At 38.0% G+C, this 24,337-nt stretch overlaps 1 protein-coding gene across 11 annotated transcripts in view; it reads left to right on the plus strand.

The window, feature by feature from the left end:
- The window catches only part of PTPRK (protein tyrosine phosphatase receptor type K), a 405,796-nt gene that overhangs the window by 362,052 nt on the left and 19,407 nt on the right, over positions 1-24,337 (plus strand). For 5 of the 11 annotated variants that reach the window (XM_063443155.1, XM_063443159.1, XM_063443156.1 and 2 more), the window contains 7 exons: positions 6,702-6,886; positions 8,069-8,156; positions 10,507-10,583; positions 10,809-10,826; positions 16,572-16,608; positions 18,973-19,070; positions 20,267-20,383. In XM_063443155.1, coding sequence (XP_063299225.1) covers positions 6,702-6,886; positions 8,069-8,156; positions 10,507-10,583; positions 10,809-10,826; positions 16,572-16,608; positions 18,973-19,070; positions 20,267-20,383 — 620 coding nt within the window. Of the gene's footprint in view, positions 1-4,685; positions 4,698-6,701; positions 6,887-8,068; positions 8,157-10,506; positions 10,584-10,808; positions 10,827-16,571; positions 16,609-18,972; positions 19,071-20,266; positions 20,384-24,337 lie in introns of all 11 variants that reach the window. The other 6 variants (XM_063443157.1, XM_063443160.1, XM_063443158.1 and 3 more) reach the window with 2 other exon arrangements.

Here is a 24,337-nt window from a genome sequence, read left to right on the forward strand (position 1 = left end):
GGGGCAGAGGGGGGCGAAGGGGGGAGAGCTTGGGGCAGAGGGGGGCGAAGGGGGGAGAGCTTGGGGCAGAGGGGGGCGAAGGGGGGAGAGCTTGGGGCAGAGGGGGGCGAAGGGGGGAGAGCTTGGGGCAGAGGGGGGCGAAGGGGGGAGAGCTTGGGGCAGAGGGGGGCGAAGGGGGGAGAGCTTGGGGCAGAGGGGGGCGAAGGGGGGAGAGCTTGGGGCAGAGGGGGGCGAAGGGGGGAGAGCTTGGGGCGAAGGGGGGAGAGCTTGGGGGGAGAGCTTGGGGCGAAGGGGGGAGAGCTTGGGGCGAAGGGGGGAGAGCTTGGGGGGAGAGCTTGGGGCAGAGGGGGGCGAAGGGGGGAGAGCTTGGGGGGAGAGCTTGAGGCGAAGGGGGGAGAGCTTGGGGGGAGAGCTTGGGGGGAGAGCTTGGGGCAGAGGGGGGCAAAGGGGGGAGAGCTTGGGGGGAGAGCTTGGGGCAGAGGGGGGCGAAGGGGGGAGAGCTTGGGGCAGAGGGGGGCGAAGGGGGGAGAGCTTGGGGCAGAGGGGGGCGAAGGGGGGAGAGCTTGGGGCAGAGGGGGGCGAAGGGGGGAGAGCTTGGGGCAGAGGGGGGCGAAGGGGGGAGAGCTTGGGGCAGAGGGGGGCGAAGGGGGGAGAGCTTGGGGCAGAGGGGGGCGAAGGGGGGAGAGCTTGGGGCAGAGGGGGGCGAAGGGGGGAGAGCTTGGGGCAGAGGGGGGCGAAGGGGGGAGAGCTTGGGGCAGAGGGGGGCGAAGGGGGGAGAGCTTGGGGCAGAGGGGGGCGAAGGGGGGAGAGCTTGGGGCAGAGGGGGGAGAGCTTGGGGCAGAGGGGGGGGGGAAGAGAGAGCCTATGGTAGATAAAAACAAATATATTTGAAATAACAGCAACTATGTTCATTACAAACATTTCACTAATATGAGGGGTACAATTTATGGAAATGGGCTGCCAAGGGGTACTCGTGTGAAAAAAGGTTGGGTATTTCAAATGGTGGTATTTTGACATTTTCCATGCAGTAATTCTACCACCAGTCTTTGTCAACCTTTTGGGTTGTCATTCTTTTGTGTTATTTTTCTCCCACATTGTACTTTAGACATGGATTCTCATTTCCTGTTATGTGTTACTGGCAAAGAACACCCCAATATGTGTTCAGCAACATCCCCTGAGTACAACAGTGCCCCAATGTACAGGTTATGTGGGTTTTTGCAAACTTACAGGGGTCAAATGTAGGGCTTTCCCTTTTTCCATGCTTGCAAAGTGAAATTTGCCAGATTGGTTTGCTGTGCCTAGGTTGCCTTTGAGACCGTATAGCAGCCCAGGAATTAAAATTAACCCCATCATGACATACCATTTGTAAAAGTAGACAACCCACGGTATTCAAAATGGGGTATGTCCAGTCTTTTGAAGTAGCCACAAACACTTGCCAAAGTTAGCGTTCATATTTGTTTTTTGCATTTTTTTTCACAAAAACTGCACTTTTACTGGTGATTTCATAGTCATGATAAGTTTTACTGTTTTAAACACTCTTATTTGTGTTCAGCAAAGTCTCCTGAGTATAACAATACCCCCCATGTACAGGTTTTATGGTGTTTTGGAAAGTTACAGGGTCAATATAGGACTTGCCCAATTCAGTTTGCCAGATTGGTTTGAAGTTTCAGTGTTGACTTTTGAGACCATATGGTAGCCCAGGAATGTGAAATAACCCCATCATGACATACCATTTTCAAATGTAGATAACCCAGGGTATTTTAATTTGGGTATTTCCAGTCTTTTGTAGTAGCCACTTAGTCACAAACGCTGGCCAAACATAGCGTTTTTATTTGTTTTTTATAAAAAAAAAATAATTCAATTTATATATACACACACAATACGTGTGTATATAGTGTGTGTGTATATAGACACACACACTCTTTTTACTATATATGTATAATATATTATAATTAAAGCATTTTATAATACATTATACATATATAATGCATATATATGATTTTATTATAAGTGTATTTTGATACATATGTATATATCTCAAAGTACACTTATAATGAAATAATATATGTGCATTATATATGTATAATATATTATAAAATGCTTTAATTATTTTATAATATATTATACATATATATGTATAATATATATTTTTAGCAGCCTGGGGGACTGTCTGACAGCTCAGACAGTCCCCCTGCTGGCAGCTCCTAGACTCCTATTGAGGCGATGTGATGATAGTGATCACAACGCCGGGGTGGCCCAGAGCTGCTGCAGGGGACTGATGGGTTCTCCGGCAGTCTCCCCGTCCCCCCCGTCCCCCCAACTGTGATCGCATCGGATCGCTGATCCAGGTAAGTCCAGGGCTCCACGGTCATTAAGGGGATATGCATAGATATATAATTTCATTCTAAGTGTATTTTGATATAGATATAGATAGATAGATATATATATACATGTGTAATTTTACTCTAAGTGTATTTTATATTAATATATGTATATATTAATAAAAAATACACTTAGTATGACGTTATATAAGATGTGTGTGTATGTATGTATATATATATATATATATATATATATTTATTTAATATATGTATGTGATCATATATATATTTTTTACATTTAGTTTTCATTTTTTTTTTTTTTTTACTTACTTTTTCACCAGCAGAGGGACTTCCTGTCAGTTCAGGCAGTCCCCCTGCTGGCAGCACTGTGGATACCTATTGTGGCCATGAGACCGATCTTTTAGAGCGGTCACATAGCCTCTGGGGGTCCTAAATTACAGAAGAAAACCGATCGCCGGCGGGGGAACGATGGTGAACGGTGGTGATCGGCAAGTACATGGAGAGGGAGGGAGGGTATGGGGTTATTATTTTTTATTTTTTTTTACATTTATGTATTTATTTAAAAAAATATATATATTTTTCATATTTACTAAGTGCCTGGACCCCTCGAGGCACTCAGTACAGGCAGAGCATCGGATGCATCGCTCCAACATCGAGGCATCGCTGCAATGCCATTAGAGCTGATGGAAGCGATCATGATTTCTTCCAGCGCTCTAATTCCCGCGGGCCGTTTTTTGTCAGACGTACCTGATACGTCCGAGGTCACTAAGGGGTTAAAGAACACTTTAGTACTGGTAGAGGAAATGAAAGTTTGATGGTATCGTTGGCACAGTTGTTAGTTGTGGGTAGTAAAATTGACCTTGGCTATGAAGAGTAATCTAAAACCTGGTACTATGTCAACTGTTCAGATGTCTGCCAAATACCGCAGAGCAAACCTATTCTGGCTGCAAGGCTAGATAGAAAGCCTTGGTTAAACAGCTTTTTCACTCGACCAGCAGGTCTGGTGAAAAAGAACCAGAGAGGATAGTAGCAGTATCCTGGGCACGAACCCTGTAGATTAAACAACTACAAAATGGTGGACTTGGTTCCAAAACTGGTAAATGTTGTATGCAGCATAAAATAAAGTATCAAATAGTGCTAAAGCAAGGCTAAGACTAAAATCAGTAAATGTGTATCTAATCAGGCTTTGAGTTGTGCCTCCGATACACTAACTGAAATAGACAAAATAAGAAATAGCAGATAAGGGGGTAGGAATCTCCGAAAACAGTTGTTACCAAGATGGATATCATAAATGTAAAAATTGAAAATGAACAAATCGCTCCAGAATATGAAGACACACGCATATCAATGATCCAGGTAAGTTGCAATATTGATTCTAAGTGGTTAATAACTAAATGATGATTCTCATAGGACGTGAGGATTATAATTGTAGGTCGTGTTATTATGTCTGGTACCAAGATGGTAGATAGGAGACTAACAGGAAATGGTATGAATTTTCATTTAAGGTCCTGTGCTGGTATTAGGCTGTTGCTTTCCTTAGAACAGACGAGGTATTACTACGTTCACTATTTATTTTCTCCTTTGGGTCATAGTAACCTTTTATTTACCTTTTTAGTAAGGGTGAACAAGTGAAGATAGCTACAGCACTAGAACCCTGTTACTTTTGGCTATATGATTATTTCCTGAAATATAAGAACCAGTTTCCACCATTACCACTGTTACCTCTTATCGGCTATTTCTTATTTTGTCTATTTCAGTTAGTGTATCTGAGTCACAACTCCGTAAAGCCTGATTAGATACAAATGTAATGATTTTAGTCTTAGCCCCGCCTTAGCTACCCCCCCGTACACTAGTTGATACTTTATTTTATGCTGTATACAACATTTACCATTTTTTGGAACCCAGTGTTCAACCATTTTGTAGTTGTATAGTTAATTGGTGTCAGATTTAAAAATATATCTTCATTATGTTTGAATGTAATGAATGGATATGTGCAGACACCTCTATTAATAAGGTCTACTGTGTGTGTGTATAGTTATTTTTATATTTGGAATGGCAGAACTTTACATTCACAGTCTTGCTTCACATCATTCTATCTGCTACAGTGAGCCTTTCTAAAACGTGACATAGACGTAATTTCATGTGGTTTTGTGACTACTCCTAGCTTTCTTAGTCCATAATTTAGCCTGCATGCAAGCTTTTTTTACATTTTATTTATTATAATTTTTTTTTTCATAATCATGGTATCACCTAAACATTTGAGTTAGTGCTATGTTGACTCAAACACATTATGCAGGATTAATCAACTTTCTTCCTATTTCTGTTCTTGCTGCCCTGTCATAGTGCCAATCACTGGTGAGTAAAATTAAAAATGTAATTTGTTACCTTACAGCTCATTAAATGCATTAAAGGGACACTTCAAGTATCAAGGCAACGTTAGCTTACTGAAGTGGTCATTCCATTTGAGTTAAATCACTTTGTTTATGCACCCTAGCCTCACCTTGCGTTCAAGACTCCCACAGGCTTTCTTTATACTTCCTGAGAAAAAAAAGAATGTATCCCTTAAAAGTGCATTTAATTGAAAATGTCTGACAATTTTTTACAGATTGATTTGAAAATCTCCTCTTCTGTTAATAAGCTGCTGGGGCCTGTGTATAATTAAAGTTTTAGTAACAGAGCAGTAAGAAGGAAAAAAAAATACATTTTAAAATAAACACACTGTGCTGTAAGATCTGAAAATGAAAACCTTTTTATTGAGGCTGTGTGAGTTATAGCCAGGGGAGGTGTAGTTAGGGCTTCATAAACAAGTGATTTAATTTCTAAATATCAGATAATTGAGCAGTGAGACTGCAGGGTCACAATCTATATACCTAAACCACTTAATGAAGCTAAAGTTTTGGTTGGTGCTTAGTGTCACTCTAGGACCTCTTTGCAGACTTAATTGGTTCTAATAACACTTTCAACAGTGCAATCATACCTGGAAATCCTGCCAAAATAAGTGAAAGCATAAGTCAAGACAGCTGCTATTATTTAAAGAGTGTACTAGTTTATTTTCATTAGACAAACTCCTGGTATCATAGTAATTTAGTCTTAGAACATAGTAATTCCTGCATGCTAAAAAAAAAACATGTTTGCCAGTTGTTCAGTATGAATCTCCAGCTTGTATTGTAATACAAATATAATACCGGTCAGAAACTGATAAGGCTATAAGATATTTAGATGATCATATTTGTTAGTCTCTGAGTTCTTGTCTATTGTACATTTGGTACTGGACCTGTTTTGTCATCTTTTTGTACTACTGAATTGAAATTTTTTGCACATTCTTATAGGAAAATTGTATTTATTTGATTTTTTTTGTGTGCTGAAAATCAATGGTTAGATGTAGTCTATGGGTTGTCTTATTTTATAATCTTTGAATATAACCGAGTACCTTTTTTCAGTGCATCTCCTGACCCACTCTTGCTCTATGAGAGAAGCCACAATGAGCCCTCTTTGGTCAGAAGCACCACTTATTTATTAATGACATGAACAATTTGAAAATCCTAACTATCTAAATTCATTTTTGAAGTTCTTGGTACTTGTTTATTCGGTCATGATTCGTGCTAGTTCTTGACTACTTGAATTGTTTTTGGCTAAAGAGGATGGCTGACCCCATAGAGCAAGGGTAAGTAAGAAGATACACTGAAAAGTGACATTTACATACTTACATCAACATTACAACATACAGAGATTGGCTATAATACATGTAATCTTTTGTTTGTAAATAATAATCACAATCACAGTTTTTCTTTTAAGGAGTGCTTTTAATAATTGGTTGTGTAGAAGTTGTTTGGCATGTTTGTGTCAAGATCTGTAATTTTTTTTATTTTCCCAATATGAGCAGTCGTGCCTTTAGTTTGGTATCTTCTTCTCTGCATTTGTAACATATGTATTAAATCGTTTTGTTTTCATTTGGTTACAATAAAAAAAAAAGAGTGAGGTTCTTTGTTTTAAAAGTTGCAAAATGTAATATATTTTTGTATGAAAAATGTGTTAAATTATATTTTGTGTTTCAAATAAAAAAAATGATAAGTTGTTTTTTTGTAGCATGTTGTTCCTAAATGCTTGGTGTCTAATTTAAAAAAAGAAAAAAAAAATCACCTTTGGTATCATATATATTTTCAACTTGCACATCTGTCACTGAAGATACAGGCTTCTAGTTTTATCACTGCGCTTTGATTGAGGCAATGAAGTTTGAAATAAAAATAAAGTTTAATATTTCATTTTGCCAAGATGGTTTGTCTCTAATGGGACGTATCATCATGTTGTCTATACTTATTGATTACACCTAGCTGAAACATTTATTAATTTCCTCCATAGATGAAAACCACACCGCCACAGCAGAGTCTAGCCGCCTTCTGGATGTCCCTCGTTACCTGTGCGAGGGAACAGAATCTCCATACCAGACAGGACAGCTTCACCCAGCAATCAGAGTAGCTGATTTACTACAACACATTAATCTCATGAAGACTTCAGACAGCTATGGATTTAAAGAAGAGTATGAGGTATAACTCACACACTGTATAAACAATGCAAGTGCGGTTTTTAAGATTCTTTTTAGAGATCAGAAATATAATACATTTTCCTTTAGATTGTCAAATCCTTGTTTCTGGTAAAGGGGCACTCTATTGCCCAATAAATCACTATTTAGTAAATATACCCCAATAAAAGCAAGCATTTACTTATGCAATTTTGTATTAGAGTTATATGTAAAATATCTTGCAAAAGCTGCAGATCTCAGGCTTTCAGTCTGTGCCAAAGAAATGCCCACTTCTCATTGAGAAACCTGTGATTTTGAGCCATGAGTGCGCTCGCTTGTGCAGCCAGGAAGGGCTAGGCACCAGCCATGGACACGGCGGTAAAATATGACTTGAGCATTTTTGCAGCTTCTGTTAAATCTTTGGAGCCAACGGAATTGTCCAGATAACCACTGTCACTGTCTAATCGACAGCCAGGGAAGTAAGAGTTGTGGGTTTCAAACAGAAAATAGGCACTTTATAAACTGTAATTGAAATGAGCATATCCTCACCAAAAAGCACTTCAGCAAGCTAGAAGACCATAAAAAAAAGAAAAAAAAAACTGAAACTTTTGTTTAGATGGTGGTTACAATTTTTTAAACAACCACAACTAGTTAAATCATTTTTGCTCTTACATCAATGGTTCCTGATGCAGAGGAAATTAATATCAATCTGCCCATCACCAAATGTCATCTAATATTTCTAAGTGTTTTAGTGTTGACATAAAAATGATACATGAACAATTGGGAGCTGTAGAAGCCGAATCTTAATTTGTTGAGGAGAGGAACTCATTCATTGGCTGAGGGCAATCAGCTGAGACTCTTGGTCAATGAATTAATACCTACATCAGCATCCAAATTCCCCAGCTAGAGAAGTCTGGAAGCAGTTTGTGCACCCATTGGACCCAGTTAACTGAGAAACCGTGCAGAAGCATTTTGACAACTACACTGGGACAGCACTCCTGGCACCATAATCACAACAGCAGATTATACATGTGGCTTTTAGGGTTTCTTTAAGGAATTGCAATTTTATGTTTGAATATAATTTATTTTTGGATAATGTAATTAATATATTTGTAGCCCTTATGGTATAGAGAGAATGGTTACAGGATAATTAATATAGGCTGTGATATAAAGGGTTCTGGAACATGTATCTTTTATTATGTTTTAGGGTTTCTTTGAGGGACAGTCTGCTTCGTGGGATGTTGCTAAGAAAGATCAAAACAGGACAAAGAACAGATATGGGAACATCATTGCCTGTGAGTGAACACTTTTTTTTTTTTTTTTTTAATGCATAACGTTGTTGCCATTCATCTTGCATGCTTCATTTTTCCCCATTCCTAAATGGAAAATGTATCCATCCAGAAGTAGACCCCTTGCCTAGAAGTATATCAGAAATATTTTACATACAAGGTCTAAAAAATAATATGATGTAATGATTATACCTAATGCAGTGGCATGTCTACCTCACCCCTATTGTTAATTTTTTATCTGTCTTTTAAATTGTTCCAGTAATTCTGAATATTGAAATTTAGCACCAGAAGCTGCCAAACATCTATATGTTAACATGAAGTTTAACAATGATTCTAAATTTGAACATATTTCTTCTTAATGGTGTCCAAAAGGACTGAAGAGCAGATTAGTCTCTGTATGCAAAGCGTAAAAGGATTCAGTGTAACCAATATAGCGGAAGGGATGTAGATTCAATGAAATAGATCTATTTAAATTAGGATTTGTCAAATTTAGAGTACTGTGACAAAGTGGCAAGTTACCGTATATACTAGAGTATAAGTCGACCCGAATATAAGTCGAGACCCCTAATTTTACCCCAAAAAACTGGGAAAACGTATTGACTCGAGTATAAGACTAGGGTGGGAAATGCAGCAGCTACTGGTAAATTTCTAAATAAAATTATATCCCCCCAAAAATTATATTAATTGAATATTTATTTACAGTGTGTGTATATAATGTGTATGAGTGCTGTGTGTGTGTGTGTGTGTGTGATGCAGAGCCTTGGTGGGGGGTGGGCATTTTTATTATTTTTTAAAAATTATTTTAATATAATTTTTTTGTTATTATTAATATATGTTTTCTTTCATTATTTTTTTTTATATTATTATTTTTTTAATTTTATTTAAATTTTTATCTTTATTTTTTTCGTCCCCCCTCCCTGCTTGATACATGACCAGGGAGGGAGGCTCTCATTCCCTGGTGGTCCAGTGGATGGGGGCTGTAGGAGGGGGGCTGGCAGAGAGCTGCTGTGAAGGTAAGTTACAGCTCGCTGCCAGCCCCCAACAGGACCACCGGGCTTATAATAAGCCCGGCGGTCCTGTCTGTATTATGGCAATGTAAATTGCCGTAATACAGACACTCACTCGAGTATAAGACGAGTGGGTTTTTTTTCAGCACAAAAAATGTCTTATACTCGAGTATATACACGGTAAGTATTGTATTGTTTAGTAATGTGGCAGTCATTTAATCTGAAAGGAACTTTATTTGTATGTGGACAGTGCATAGTTATTTATAAAGAATTTAAATAAATATACATTATGCAGGTTTTTTTTATAAGGATGCCTTGTAGTGTGTATATGTAGCTGTTGATCTGCCTGCGGCTGATATACAGTGACTCAATGGTGTAATTCAAGTTGATGCATGAAATAGTGTATTCTGAAGGGAGCCTGAATAATGTGCAGAATATATTTACCATGGTGATTTCCACGGAAGCCTATGTGCTGTGTTACAGAGAAATACCACAAAACTCAGCCTGGTGTGAAGAGCTCACCCTGGATTTCATCACGCTGTGTGAAATGAATAGTTTCCAGTCTAAAATCGGGTTTTCAATGCTGAAATGGCCTCCACAGAAGACAAAAGATTTTACATCTTAAAAAAAGGGTGTCTTATAATAAAAGGTTTAATAATTCCTCAAATTATATTCTTAGCACAAATTTTTCTATGCAAAATTAAAGGGACACAATACTCACCAGAACAAATACAATACGCTGTAGTTGATCTGGTGACTATAGTCATTCCCTTCAGGCTTTCTTCGGTAAACACTGTCTTTTTCAGAGAATACAGTATTTACATTACAGCCTAGGGATACCTCCACTGGCCACTCCTCAGATGGCTACTAGAGGTGCTTCCTGTGGCAGTGCTGCACAGTGAGCAGTACTTCCATTCAGTGTCTCCACCCTCTGCATACATACACTGAACTTTCCTCACAGAGTTGCATTGATTCAATGCATCTCTATGAGGAGATGCAGATTGGCCATGGTTGTGTTTGGGGCGATGGTGGTTTTAACACTATAGGGTCAAGAATAAATGTTTGTCTTCCTGACCCTATAGTGTTCCTTTAATGAAAGGAAATACTTATACGATGTACAATGTGAAAATATGGCAAGCAAACAAATTATGAATATAAAAATACCGGTCAAGTAGAATTATTGTCACAACAATGGTTCTTAACTCTTTGGACAGGAGCTACAATTGTATTCTCGATTGTTAGAACTGGCACATATTTTACAATTGATGGATGAGTCACCACTGGTTTAAAAGTTGCTACATTTTAAGAGATAAGGGCATTGTATAAAGATTTTCCTTTTGCGTCTTCAGATGACCACTCTCGAGTTATTCTCCAACCAGTAGAAGATGATCCCTCTTCTGATTATATAAACGCAAACTATATTGATGTAAGTAGTTACCCTCCCTCTTCCTTACCCCTGCATGCATTAGAAACTCTCGGCTTTTTGTATGTGAAAACTTTTTTATTTTTTTATTTTGCATGTCATGCTTAAAAATTTTTATTGCAAGTGTTTTAAAGAAGAGAAATTTGTACACTTTCTTTGTTCAAAGTCTTAGTTACTCACTGACATTGTTGTGCTTTCTTTCACACCTGACTTTGGTTTGGGCTGTAGATTTGGCTGTACAGGGATGTAAGTACCACTATATGTAAATAACAGAACCCTGCAATAAACCTTTAATAGAGACGTTCTTGATTACTTTCTAATTTATTACTAATGCTTATTACCTGGCATTTATGCATGCATCACCTGATTAACTGTGTACACTTTGTGTTTTTATTATTTTATATATTTTTCTTCATACTGTTGTGCATTTCTGTAGTTCAATACTACATAGCAAAAATAATTTATACTGCCAACATAGTCGAATTTGTTTTGTAAGGTCCCCAAAATGCTTATTGTCCTCTTTCTTTACCACCATGCTCATTTTTATTTGGATAGTTCGGGCTGTATGGCTGCTTCATACCTATAATTTCTTGCTATCACACATGATCTGGACTATTCCTTGCATATTGAGTTTTGTGTCCAATATATCCTTCAGTTTAACAAAAGACATTTGTCTCTGTAGTAGCAATTTTACACGATTAGATGAAATGTAATAACACCACAAGAAGTGTAAATAATGATTTTCAAACCCCATATGATTTGTCACATTAACACCTGGGACTTAAAAAATCCTTTTACTATATAAATGAGCGGGATTCTTTCGTTATTATTGGTCTCTGCATTCCCCTATTCGTATAAGTGTAGATAAGGGTACTATTCTATTCCTAAATATTTTTTTGCACATGTCTCCTGATACTCTAAAAGTTTGTGCTACATATGTTACATAAGAATTTCATTTGTTGGTGTTCATACTACATATCGATCTTTAATTAAAGATGTTGTAACTTAAATCATTGTCAAGGAAAATGCAAGTCAGTGCCATTGGTGTGATATATCTCAATGTCTATTGGAAAAATGTTAATAGAGCATCTTATGAAAGTTATACAATAAGTTATTCATTGAAACAGGATATGTTATTATTGCCTTTCATATAGCGCCAATGTATTCTGTAGCTATTTACAAAGTTACTACTTTACAGTAATGGTCAAAACAACAAGGGAAAGAATAGCTTTGGGGAAAACTGAAAGGTAGATGTACGTCTTATATTTAGCTTTGTGACTCAGTTGATTTTAGATATCTTGAGCTACAATGTCCTACAGTGAAATGCTCAAATTACTGACCCAACCTAATTTAGGGAATGAATACTTACTTTTCACCTGATTGGAAAGGCAGCATATTCGATAAGTAGCTGTCTGGTGGTGCAGTGTTTAATAGGTACTAAATCGATTATAATTATTTATTAGCAGTGCCTATCTGTAGAAATGGGATAATATGCTTGGACTGGCTAATCTGCCTTGCACTAGCTAACATTTCTTCATGAGTGAGAAAGAACTGTATAAAAAGAGTATTCTTGTAGTCCAAACCCATAAATGAAATAATTCAGGTCTGGTGCTGCCAAGAATTCATACAATCCTAGAATGGCACTGCCAAAAAGTAATACTCTTCTCTTGGGATTCTAAGGCAATAAAAGTACAATTTACCAGCTGCTGAACATGTTCATAAATAGGATTCCCACGGTATGCATCTCCAATACAGTACTTAGCAGAAAACCAGAAATTAGATGGGCTCCATAAAGTCTTGAAAAATATATATGACTTGTACAAAAGAGCTTACTGACACCGCTGTATTGTGAGCCAGCATGCCTGTTATAGTTTAGAGCTGTACCACTGATTTTACAGGCCCTAAAATAGAAAGACCTGAGGTTTTAAAAGAAGGTAAGATGCACTCTTCTGTCATTAATTTTAAGGAAATGGCCTGTCATTGATTGAGCAATGCAGTTCTGCTACATCTTGATATGGCATTCTGAACCTACAATCATAACTGGTTTTCTGTACGTTATCTCCCAGTGTTGATAACAATACATACTCCACAGATCCATCCATTAGTCTTACTGGTTCCCAGGAGCCTAACATACACTTTACATAATAATGAAATCAGCATTGAGCTCTTTGAGCAGGGGGGGGTCTACAGGGGTAGAAAAAAGCAAAAATAAATTGCAGCACAATGACATCTACCATTGCATGATGTTCTTGTGTACTCCATAGCATCCACGATACATTGTGTTGGTTGCTGTATAGAAATTTAACATGGCAATGATGGATTAACAGGCTTTATACATGAAAAGGAGACAATCTGTAACAAACCAAAGCAGTCAGTCATGTAACGGATTGTTATTCTGACTACAATTAACAAAAGTAAGAAGGCTCAAAACAACTCATTAGCTTGTAGTAGCTCTTTTCTTCTCTCTCCCTAAGAAAGGGACAGTTAAGATTGTATGATACAGTATAATAAATCCACAATTAATCTTCTTTAAGAGGGTACAGGTAAAGTGAGATCTATAACCTCACCAGGAATTGACTGTTTTCATCCAGAGTGATAACAGGAGGAGCAAAGGATAAGAAAACAGGTTGCCCAGTTCTAATTAAAGTTATTTTCATAGAGGATCTGATTAGCAGAAACTCAGCTAAAATAAGTGTTACCCTATGGATATGATAGGGATGGCTGTTACGGTGGTTTAAAGCATGTGTCTTTGATCGTTTCGTTTAAGAACATCTGAAATTCTTGGTTAAGGAAATGGGCAATATTACAACAGAACAAGCTGAAGAGTGTAGTTTGTCTACTAATGTTCCCTGTGACAAAAATATAAATAGTATTAAGCCCGCATTAGTAAGGTATGCTTTAAGTAAACTAGGTAGGAGTACTGCAAACTGAAGTAACCATGACAAAAATGGTAAAAGAAAACAACATATTTTAATTCCTTTGAGATGACACAAAATGGACAACACTGATCGAATGCTAGACACCTTTCATGCTGTAGCAAGTTCTTTGTTACCTGGAATTAGAGCTTATTGTCTCAGAGATGTGTGTGGTGTGAACTGTCTGATGTTTCTTTGTCTTGTAGCATTGATTTCCACCGGCATAATAGTGTTGAGGTGCTCCACAAAGCCTAGATTAGATTGAGGTAATTTGGGAATATGCATCTTTGTCTACTAGGATGTTAATACCGTAGAGGCTATTTTGGCAGTTCAGATGTACGTTCCTACTCTAGTACAACAAATGTACATTGCCTTTATATTCATATTCCAAAGTTTGTCAAGATTGTGTTCCTTTTAATCATGTTTTGAACGTAATCCTGCACTGAATTAGTAGTTTAAACATTCTACTCCTATTAACCATTTGCCCAATAAGTTGCTCATCGGAAATTGCTAAATGAAATAGAATACCAGAAATACTGCAACAGTGTAAGTTCAGATTTAACTTGAACATCCGATGTCTAGTCTGAAGTGTCTTCCAGGGTAACTGAATTGGCTACACTACAGGGAGTTAGCGAGCAGAGCTGCAAGCACACCTAGATATATATGATATGCTATATTATCTCTTGTGTAGAAATTAGTAACTGCTTGACTTTTTGTCTGTTTAGGTCCTGTGGTACAAGTCTGGTTCTGTCTGTGCATTTAGTTTTCTTTAGTTGTCAACCAGTCAATAAGATAAATAAAACACCCTGACGTAAAAATTTAGTAAATGTTCTGCCTATTCAAAATGGAGTGTGTGCTAATTTAATTTTATGGTTTCAATGGACCTCGATAAATGTTAAAAAAAAAAAAAAAAAAACATTTAGTGCAAATGACTTTTTTGGTGCTCTCTTGAGTATCTCTGAATTAGTTAATTAATTCTCTCCAAATACGAATGTTTCTCTGAGAGGATGTTTTCTTTAGGGTTTCATTTGACATGTGTATAACAGTTATCACCGCAGTAAAGTCTTTGGCCTGAGGGTTGATACATTAGAATGTGGCTGCTGCTTTTTAACCAGAATGGCATGTAAAGGACACTTTGATAAATCTTAATTAAGCCAATTCTGCTATTCACGTAGCAATAATCAGAGCATGTTATCACCCTTAAAGGTGAATTAATTGCCAAGCAAAAGGCCATGTCAAATATATGCAGTGGTGACATATTACCAAAATTGATATATAATTCTATTTTGGGATTCTCAATAACTCTAAATAACATCTGTCCATTTTTCTAATTTATTGCTGTCAACCGGTGGATGCTTTATTATGCAGAGTAGCCCTCCCATAAAAAATAGGATTGCAGCAATGTGCCTGACTTATCCTGACTGTGTTTGACTTTTGCACCGCACGCGTAGTGATTCCCACAGCTCCTTTGTCTCCCTGCATGCAGCTTGTTTTTATTATACTTTATTCATCTAAATGTAATTGGTTTCTACAGTGCAAAGCTGAGATTTTCTCATTTCCATTTAAAGAACTGCAAGCAGATTCTAAAACGAGAAGAGAGCTTACATAGGGCACAGCTTGCATGTTTCAATACTTTACAAGCCAGGGCCCTCATGTCCCTCCCCTACCCCACACACACACACACACACACACTCACTCACTCACACACTTCCAAGTCATCGTGGAGTTTGCACACTGTTATCCTTTATTCATTCATGTTTTTATGCGAACGTCTCCACCAAATGGAATTGTACACTTCTAGTCCGCAATTATCCATCTCATGCTCCTTGTTGTCTCTTCTTCCTCGTAAGTATAGCTACTTCTTGGAAGAGGAATAGGATTTCTTGTGATTTCTTCATAAAATGACTCTAATGAGCTATTGTCAGAAGCGGTGTTTCCCACGATTTCATTTCTAAGTAGTGTCACTGTTCACACAGCGAGGATAAGATGTCGTTTATTTAGCTGCAGTCAATGTTGGTCTGTGTGAAACATTTTCACACATACATTTCAGTCTAAATTAAATATCTCGAGTAATTCTAAAAATACATGTTAAATGAGTTCCAATCAACATTCACACACTTCATCTATATCAACCCTTAAAGGAGCTCCTCTGTTGGAAGTGTGCATCCCCATTTTTTTTTGTTTAAAATAATATTCAAAAAACTAAATCATATATAATATGCAAATAAAATGCATTTACAGGAACAACGTGAATGTTTAGATCTTACCAAACCACAAAGTGACTTTACTAAACCTGATCCTCAAGTTGTTTTCAAAAGAGCATATCCCATAAATGTCTTTTCAAAAAGGCTTTATGGGATGTGTTGTTTAGCACATGGCAGCTGTTTATCATATAAGCCTCTGTCAACTTATTAGCCATTCTATTCAGTTTTTTAAATGGATCTGAAAATAGATAATGTGTCCAGTTGACACATCCTATACAAATACTTGACCATGCAGGTAGAAAAGTAAGCTGCTTCTTGTGACATCGGGCAGTGCACTTAGAGCTGCTGAACGTTTTATAAATTGCAGCTGTTATAAGCTGCTGCGTGCAGGCCTTGCATCATAGCCTGTCAGGGATAGGCAACCTTCAGCGCTCCAGATGTTGTGGACTACATCCCCCATAATGCTCCTACTGTCAAAGCATCATGGGAGGTGTAGTCCAAAACATCTGGAGTGCCGAAGGTTGCCTATGCCTGGCCTATATCATTTGTAATATTAATATACTCATACATATGGTATTAAGCATAATTTGACCGTTGGACTTCAAAACCTAAATACTTCTAATGTTTTTTCTGTTTGAGAACAGTAAAGCTACAGCTAATGTTAATATTTGGCTTTAACACCACAACTACTATAGCACTGTGGTCTTATATGTTTTAATCTACCAGCCCTGCTGGCAACTTAATTGACTGCTGTATCCTGCAGTCTATTACTACAACAGCTATTGAGTATATATTGTTTAGGATCAATTCTGTTTAAAGAGGATTCACTGTGAAATTACAAGAAATAAATCTTTGTTTGCCTGTTGTTTCAGGGGTACCAAAGACCAAGTCACTATATTGCAACACAAGGTACGATATTCTGTCATTTTGATTTTGCCTGGTCAATGCTTCTATGTTAGTAACACGTGTTAACATGTATATGCAGCACTTAAAAGGGCACTGTAGTCACCAGGACAATGTATCGTATTCTGGTGAGTAGAATCATTCCCTTTAGGCTTTTTGCAGTAACCAGTCTTTTCAGAGAAAATGAAGTGTTTACATTACAGCCTTGTGACGATAGAGACTAATATCGTCTGTGGGTACTTCCACTAACTTGCACAGCTGAACACTATACTAAGTGTTATGGCCTGGCAGTCTTTGAGTCACTTTATCCACCAGCATTCACATTAAAGCAGATCTTGGATAGTTACAGCAAGAAAAAAGACAACCACCTACTTTCTTGGTACAAACGGCAACAACCTTTAATTTCAAACCGCAACTGCCAGGCAGATATCGGCATGGGGGGGGGGGGGGAGGCTCTGCATCTTGTGCCATGTGACACGTTAATGTCTCTTTTTGTCACAAGCCTACTGATAACTCTACTGGCCACTCCTCAGATAACTGCTAGAGGTGCTTCCTGGGGCAGTGCTGCAAACTGTCTCCACCCTCTGCATGGAGACACTGAGCTTTCCTCTTTGAAGAGATGCTGATTGGCCAGGGCTGTGTTTGAATTGTGCTGGCTCTGCCCCTGATCTGCCTCCTTGACAGTCTCAGCCAATCCTATGGGGAAGCATTGTGATTGGATCAGAGATTCACCTCTGATGTCAGCCAAGCAGGCAGATAAGGGGCAGAAGCAGCAGCTGCTGACTTGAATACAAGTAAGATTTTACTATATTTAGGGAGGGGGGAGGAGGGGCTAGATGGTGGTTTTAACACAATAGGGTCAGCAATACATGTTTGTGTCCCTGACCCTATAGAGTTCCTTCAACACAAATTCAATGTTCTCACATATCCAGCACTGTTTCCATCAAGATGGTTTCACTATTAGGAAGGCTGAAATTGATGGACGCAAGTCTCTTTTCAGCTATGTAACTATAATAACTTATATTACTAGTCTGATTGGTGCACATTTAACTATTTAAATAACGAGTTAGCAATACATTGCTTTCCATATGTTTTTCATCCAAAATTGCATGTAAACATATAGTGAACAAATAGCTTTTTCAAACTCTCTGGTGTTTTGTCCATGGATATGCCAGACACAGAGACATATTATTAATGAATATACAAAAGCCCTGCACGTTTTGAGGGATTTAGACATACTCATTATGTATTACAACAACTTAAATTTAATGAAGCCGTTTTGGTATATAGATCATGCCTCTGCAGTTTCACTGCTCAATTCTCTGCCATTTAGGAGTTAAATCACTTTTGTTTCTGATTATGCAGCCCTAGCCCCACCTCCTCCTACACACACTTTTAACAGAATATCATGTTTTTATTTTATTCTTTTATTTTATAGCTTCCCTTATAGCACAGTTTGTTTATTTTAAAATGTCTTATCTCTTTCTATTAATTGCCGGCTAGAGCCTACAGTAGACACCTGTGTGGGATTCAAAGTATAATTGACAGAGCAGGAGAGCTGTAAACCTTAAACTTTCTTTCTTTCTTCATAAGTGGCGATTCAGCTGTGAGACATGCAAGTCAGGCTCGTTGTTTTCGTGCTTGGTGTCCCTTTTAACTTAACCACTCCCTTCCCTCCCCCCAAAAAAACCCTTTTGCATTTTAAGTATATCATTTAATTTTATTTTTTTCATTGGTCACTATATCACTGCTTATTTGGCAGTTATTGCCTGTCAAGAAGGAACAGGTGGAGATTGTAATATTCACACAACTTCACAAATTTCCAGAGATAACTGCAGTCCTGGTAAACTTCCTCTAAGTTTTATTTAACCCCTTAACCCCTTAAGGACACATGACATGTGTGACATGTCATGATTCCATTTTATTCCAGAAGTTTGGTTCTTTAGGGGTTAAGGACCAAACTTCTGGAATAAAAGGGAATCATGGTATGTCACACATGTCATGTGTCCTTAAGGGGTTAAACGGTGTACTTGGATGCAGTGTCTGAGTTTTTGTTTTTGGGTTGTTTCTATTTGTGGGGTGGGGTGTTTGTTTTTCTTTGTTTATGCAAAGCCTCTGTTTTGCTGAGTGATATAGTAGTGATTTATATTTGAAAAGCTTTGCACTTCTTTGCACAGCTATGCATCATGGGCAATATAATATAGCAAATATTCTGTACCCTTTCTTGAGGGTAAAATCCTGCTCTGACATAATGGTTTATGGAGTGTGGGGATTCAAGTATGTCACATGTGCTGCGATCGTGTCTGTCAGTTTCACATTATAGATTTCTTTCCACATGTTTAATCCACTTATTCATCATTTTTCTTATAGGCCCAGTTCATGAGACAGTATATGATTTTTGGAGGATGATTTGGCAAGAGCAGTCTGCTTGCATTGTTATGGTTACAAACTTAGTTGAAGTTGGCCGGGTAAGTGAATCTCTGCTTCAATGTTATCTCTGCATCCATGTTAAGATTTACTGGATTTTTTCTCTATAAACGGTGGATTTTCAAATTTAGGCCGAAGTAGTTGAACAAAAATTTTTAAATGTATTTCTAGCTCTGCTTTTTTATGTTAATGCAGTTAATTTGTCATTTCACACAGTGCAGACAGACAGAATCATTCATATACTTACAAATGTGTGTTAGCCAATCAATAACCCCTAAACTCTTTCAGTGAAAATATAAAGGGGAACTTTTTCAGTAATTCATTAAAAGCATTGGCAAGTATTTTCTAGTAATTGTTTTCATTGAATAAATGAGGGACACATACACAAATGTGAACTTAATTTCAGCTTGGTACACACACTTTTTGTTGGGGTGGGGGGGGGGTTCCTGTTTATATTTTGATTAGTATGTCCCCCAATTTCCACATTCAATTGGATGAAGGGTTTTCTTGAAATCAGCACTTTTATAAGTAACTTAAGGAGCGCATGCAGCAAGCTCAATGCTCACATGGAGACTGGAGTGTCACTTAAAATTAAGTATGTTATTTTTTATGTACATTTATGATTTTTTTTATGGATCCCTAGAACGGCTTTTAAAAACAAAATACATAAAAAGACCACACATGCCTTTGTTAATTATTTTTAAACAACCAAAAAAAAAAATATAGGAAAGGCTTTAATTAAAAAAACAACATAATTTAGTGGACAATGCTGAAATACTTAAGACATTTGTGTAAACAAATTGGACTAGGAATTTAAAGGTAGCCTACCTTGTATATGTCCATAAATCCAGCTGTAATTGGAAGCTTTGCAGGATTTAGATGTTCTACCAACCCCTCGTTTTCACCTGCAGACACACATGTATTTCAATATGCATTTAGTAATTTAACAGTTTTCTATGACTGTGATTATTTTCACCATCTGTGTCTGGAAAGGCAGTATTTCTTGCGGGTTCTTTTTCTACACAGCTGTAACATAAATAAGTCTTGGTAATTGGTGGAAAATATATATCAATATCAATATTATGGATTCCACATAGAGGGATCTAAACGTTAAGCAACATGCACCATTTTACTAGGTGTGACGTAGGTTAAGTGTTCATATTTCATTATCATACATTTGATTTTTTCTTTTTCTTAAAATTATTATTATTTTTTTTTATTTTTTTTTTAAATGCAGGTTAAATGCTACAAGTACTGGCCTGATGACACAGAGGTCTATGGTGATTTTAAAGTTACATGTGTTGAAATGGAACCGCTAGCAGAGTATGTCATCCGGACATTCACCTTGGAAAGGGTAAGGGTTTTGGAAACGCTCTATTTGGTCTGCTTAAAGTGGCAACATAAGCTCTGTGTATTGTTTATTCTGCCAATAGTCTATGGGCATCATCCCTGGCATAGGATCGGTATTTACACTTCTGCATTATCAATATCAATTCATTCCAACCTTAACAGCAGTCATAGGATAAGAGCGACAGGGATGATCTGATGGTCATGGTCTACAAATAAAATGTCTTTATTCTATGTTGTTTCTGTATGTATTGTATGTAATCTATTTTACGGGATACAATATAGGCATCAAAACAACTTAATAAAGCAGTTTTGGTGTATAAATCATACCCTTGCAGTCTCACTGATCAATTATCTGCCATTTAGGAGTTAAATCACTTTTGTTTCTGTTTATGTAGTCCTAGCCCCACCTACCCTGGCTGTGACAAGGCTGCCTGGATTAAAAAAAATGATTTAATTTTCAATCAGAGGTTAACTTGCTTTAGAACGGTTCATCTCCTGCTCTGTGAATTGAACTTTAAAGGGACACTATAGTCACCAGAACAACTAAAGCTTAATGTAATTGTACTGGTGAATATAGTCAGTCTCTGCAGGCTTTTTGCTGCAAACACTTTATTTTCAGAGATTTGTATAACATCCTAAGGACACCTCCAGTGGCCACTCCTCAGATGACTACTACAGGTGCTTCCTAGGGCAGTGGTACACAGTGTGCAGCACTGACATTCAGTGTCTCCATTCTCTGCATGGAGGCACTGAGCATTTCTCATAGACATGCATTGATACAATGTATCTCTATGAAGAGATGCTTATTGGCCAGGGCGGCATTTTCCTTCGCCCTCAGGTCGCCTCCTTGACGATCTCAATGCATTCCTCAGGTGATGTCAGCCAAGGAAGCGGATCAGGGGCAGAGCCAGCACTGGCAGACTGAAAATTATTTAAGAGTTCACTATATTTAGTGTGGCCAGGGGGACTTGATCATTTAACCCTTAAGGGTCAAGAATACATTTTTATGTTCCTGACCCTATAGTGTTCCTTTAATCACATACTAGAGGCTCCTGCAGGCTCTAGAAGTCTATTAACACAGCAGGGCATAATAAATTATACTTTAAACACACTCTACAATAAAGAAACTTAGAATATATATGTTCCTTTACAGGTAGTGTTTAAGAAGGCTGTGCAAGTCACATGAAAGAGATTGAACAGTGAGACTACAGGGGCATGATCTATACACCAAACCTGCTTCATTAAGCTAAAGTTGTTTTGCTGCCTATAGTATCCCTTTAAGTTCTGAAAGATACTACTTTGAAATAGTTTTTATACATTTAATTATGCAAAAGTAAATTGTGCTGGATTTCCGACCATAGCTATAACACCTATGGTTCCTGCAAGTTCTAGTTTAATATATATCTTAAATAATTTGAAATACATTTTCTTTAGGAATCCTGAGTGGTTGCAATATTAGGACTCATTCAATAATAAAATAAGCACTATTGTAAGAAATGAATACATTAAGTTAGATATCCTGGGAACAATATGAAATCAAGATTAGAGTTCTGGTCATGTTCTCTTTGGAGTTGTTAATTTGATTACTAATTTCATGTTGGAAGAGGGGAAGGGATGATGGTAATGTGAAGACATATTCCAATGCTTACTATGTTTTGCTATTGACAAAATCATCATCATCTTTGTCATCTTAAATAATAAGTGCTGATTTTATATAAATTATTGTGATCTACATTGCTCTTAATTAGTTCCGCTTGTTTATGCAAACTGCATGAAGTGGGATCACCATCTACAGGTTAATTTCCAAGTTGCAATAACTATCCAAGGAAACCTATATTTAATCTTTCACCACATAGGGGTGTGTTAGTGTGAATGCTAGGTAGTCATAGCTTCTAGCGTTCTACTGCTGTTTCCATTTTATGTTGGTCTGAGGTTACACTTGACAATGCACTACCTCTAGGCAGTTTGTGGCATGTACACATATAAACCTGGACTACATTTCCCTGACTGCATACTGTGCTTTGTGGGTGTTCACTATGCATTTCTGTTTGGCAAAATCCATGGAAGGTAATCTGGTACTGGTTTTACTTTTTTTTTTCTTCTTCATATTTGAATTTTTATTAAAGGGACACACTAGTCACCAGAACAACTACAGCTTAATGGCTTAATGTAGTTGTTCTGGTGAGTATAATAGCTCCCTTCAGGCATTTTCATGCAAACACTGCCTTTTCACAGAAAAGGCAGTGTTTACATTGCCCCTAGGGAAACCTCCAAGCGACCATTCCTCAGATGGCCACTGGAGATGCTTCCTGGCTCAGTGTTGCACAGTAGGCAGCACTGCCGTTCAGCGTCTCCACGCTCTGCATGGGGACGCTGAATTTTCCTCAGAGATGCATTGATTCAATGCATCTTCATGAGGAGGTGTTGATTGGCCAAAACGGTGTTTGGCTCTGCCCTCTTGCCGATTTTAACCAATCCAATGCTTTCCCCATGGGTCCCTCAGCTGTATTATTGCGTTTTGCGGATTTGTGAGTATTAGCAAGACATCGTCCGCAAATAAGGCCAATTTGTTTGGGGCCCATAGACGAGCAAAATCCTGTTATTTGGTCATGTTTGTTAATTTTGTATGCCAAGGGTTCAAGGGTCATGATAAAGGTGATAAGGGACAGCTGTGCCTCGTACCATTGGCGAGGCAGTACCTCTGTGACAAAAACCCTGAGTTCATGACTCTGGCTGTTGGGTTGGTGTAAAGGAGAGGACGCTTTGTTTGAATCTGCGAGGAAGATGGAATATATCTAGCATCTCAGCCATGTACTGCCAATGTAGGCGATCAATTGCCTTTTTTGCGTCAAGTGCCACCAATAGTGTTTTTCCTACTCATTATTTCCAAGATATCTATAAATCTCCGGGTATTGTCTCCCACCTGTATCCGTGGCATGAAGCCTGCCTGTTCTATCCCTATATGTTTTGGCAGTAATGGTTTTAATCTGAGTGCAATAACTTTCACAACCAACTTTTTTTGTCCCCCCGGTTTAGGGAGCGTAATCATGTTAGCTTTCAACATTTCCGGATGCACATCACCTAAATCTAGAATTCTGAGATTGTGAGATATGGGATCAGCTCCTCTGCAAATTTAGTTATAATAAAGTTATAATAATTGGAAAACCCATGCGTGCCTGGCGCCTTGTGTTTTGGTGTTCATTTTATGGCCTTCCATACCTCCTCTTCTGTAAAGGATTTATCCAATTCCTTTGCCTTATCTTGTGTAACGTGTGATAGAACTAAATCTACCAGGAATTGTACAGTTATTCGTAATAAGTGACTAATTCATTAACAATTTGATTTGGGTCTATCAGCTTTGCCCCTTCCGAATTTAATAAATGGTGAATTTTCGTATGGGCTAACCTCTGTTTAAGTTGGAATGCCAATAGTTTTACGGCTTGATTCCCCTGTGTGTAGTATTTCAATTTTATTATGCTATGTTCCGTTACCTGTAGTTACAGGTTTTCCATTTGCCTTTTAAGTTTGAAGAGTTGTTTACGTAAGCGGCCATTGGGAGTTTGTTTATGCTGGGTCTCTGTCTCCGCCAAGGAATGGAGGAGTCAACTCCGTTCTTCTCCAAATTTTCGTATCGCCTTATGAGCCAGCTATGAGGGTGTCATTATTGGAATTTTCCCTTAACAGTTCCTAATTGTGTTCCTAATCTCTGTTGCCCGCACCTTGTTGTCTAATAGCGCTTAATTAAGGTGCCACATGCCTTTGCCTCGTGCCTGATAAGTGTCAAATATGGAGCATACCGGGCCATGGTACGACCATGTTATTGGGTCTATGGAAACCTTTAACAGAGACTGGAGTGTGGTTGCGTCTGTCAGACACATGTCTATCCTCGAATACTTGGAATGCACTATAGAAATAGAAAGTGTAGTCTCTGGATTGTGGGTATTTGGCCCTCACCCTT

The sequence above is a fragment of the Pelobates fuscus genome, chromosome 2 (assembly GCF_036172605.1).
Source record: "Pelobates fuscus isolate aPelFus1 chromosome 2, aPelFus1.pri, whole genome shotgun sequence".
NCBI lineage: Eukaryota > Metazoa > Chordata > Amphibia > Anura > Pelobatidae > Pelobates > Pelobates fuscus.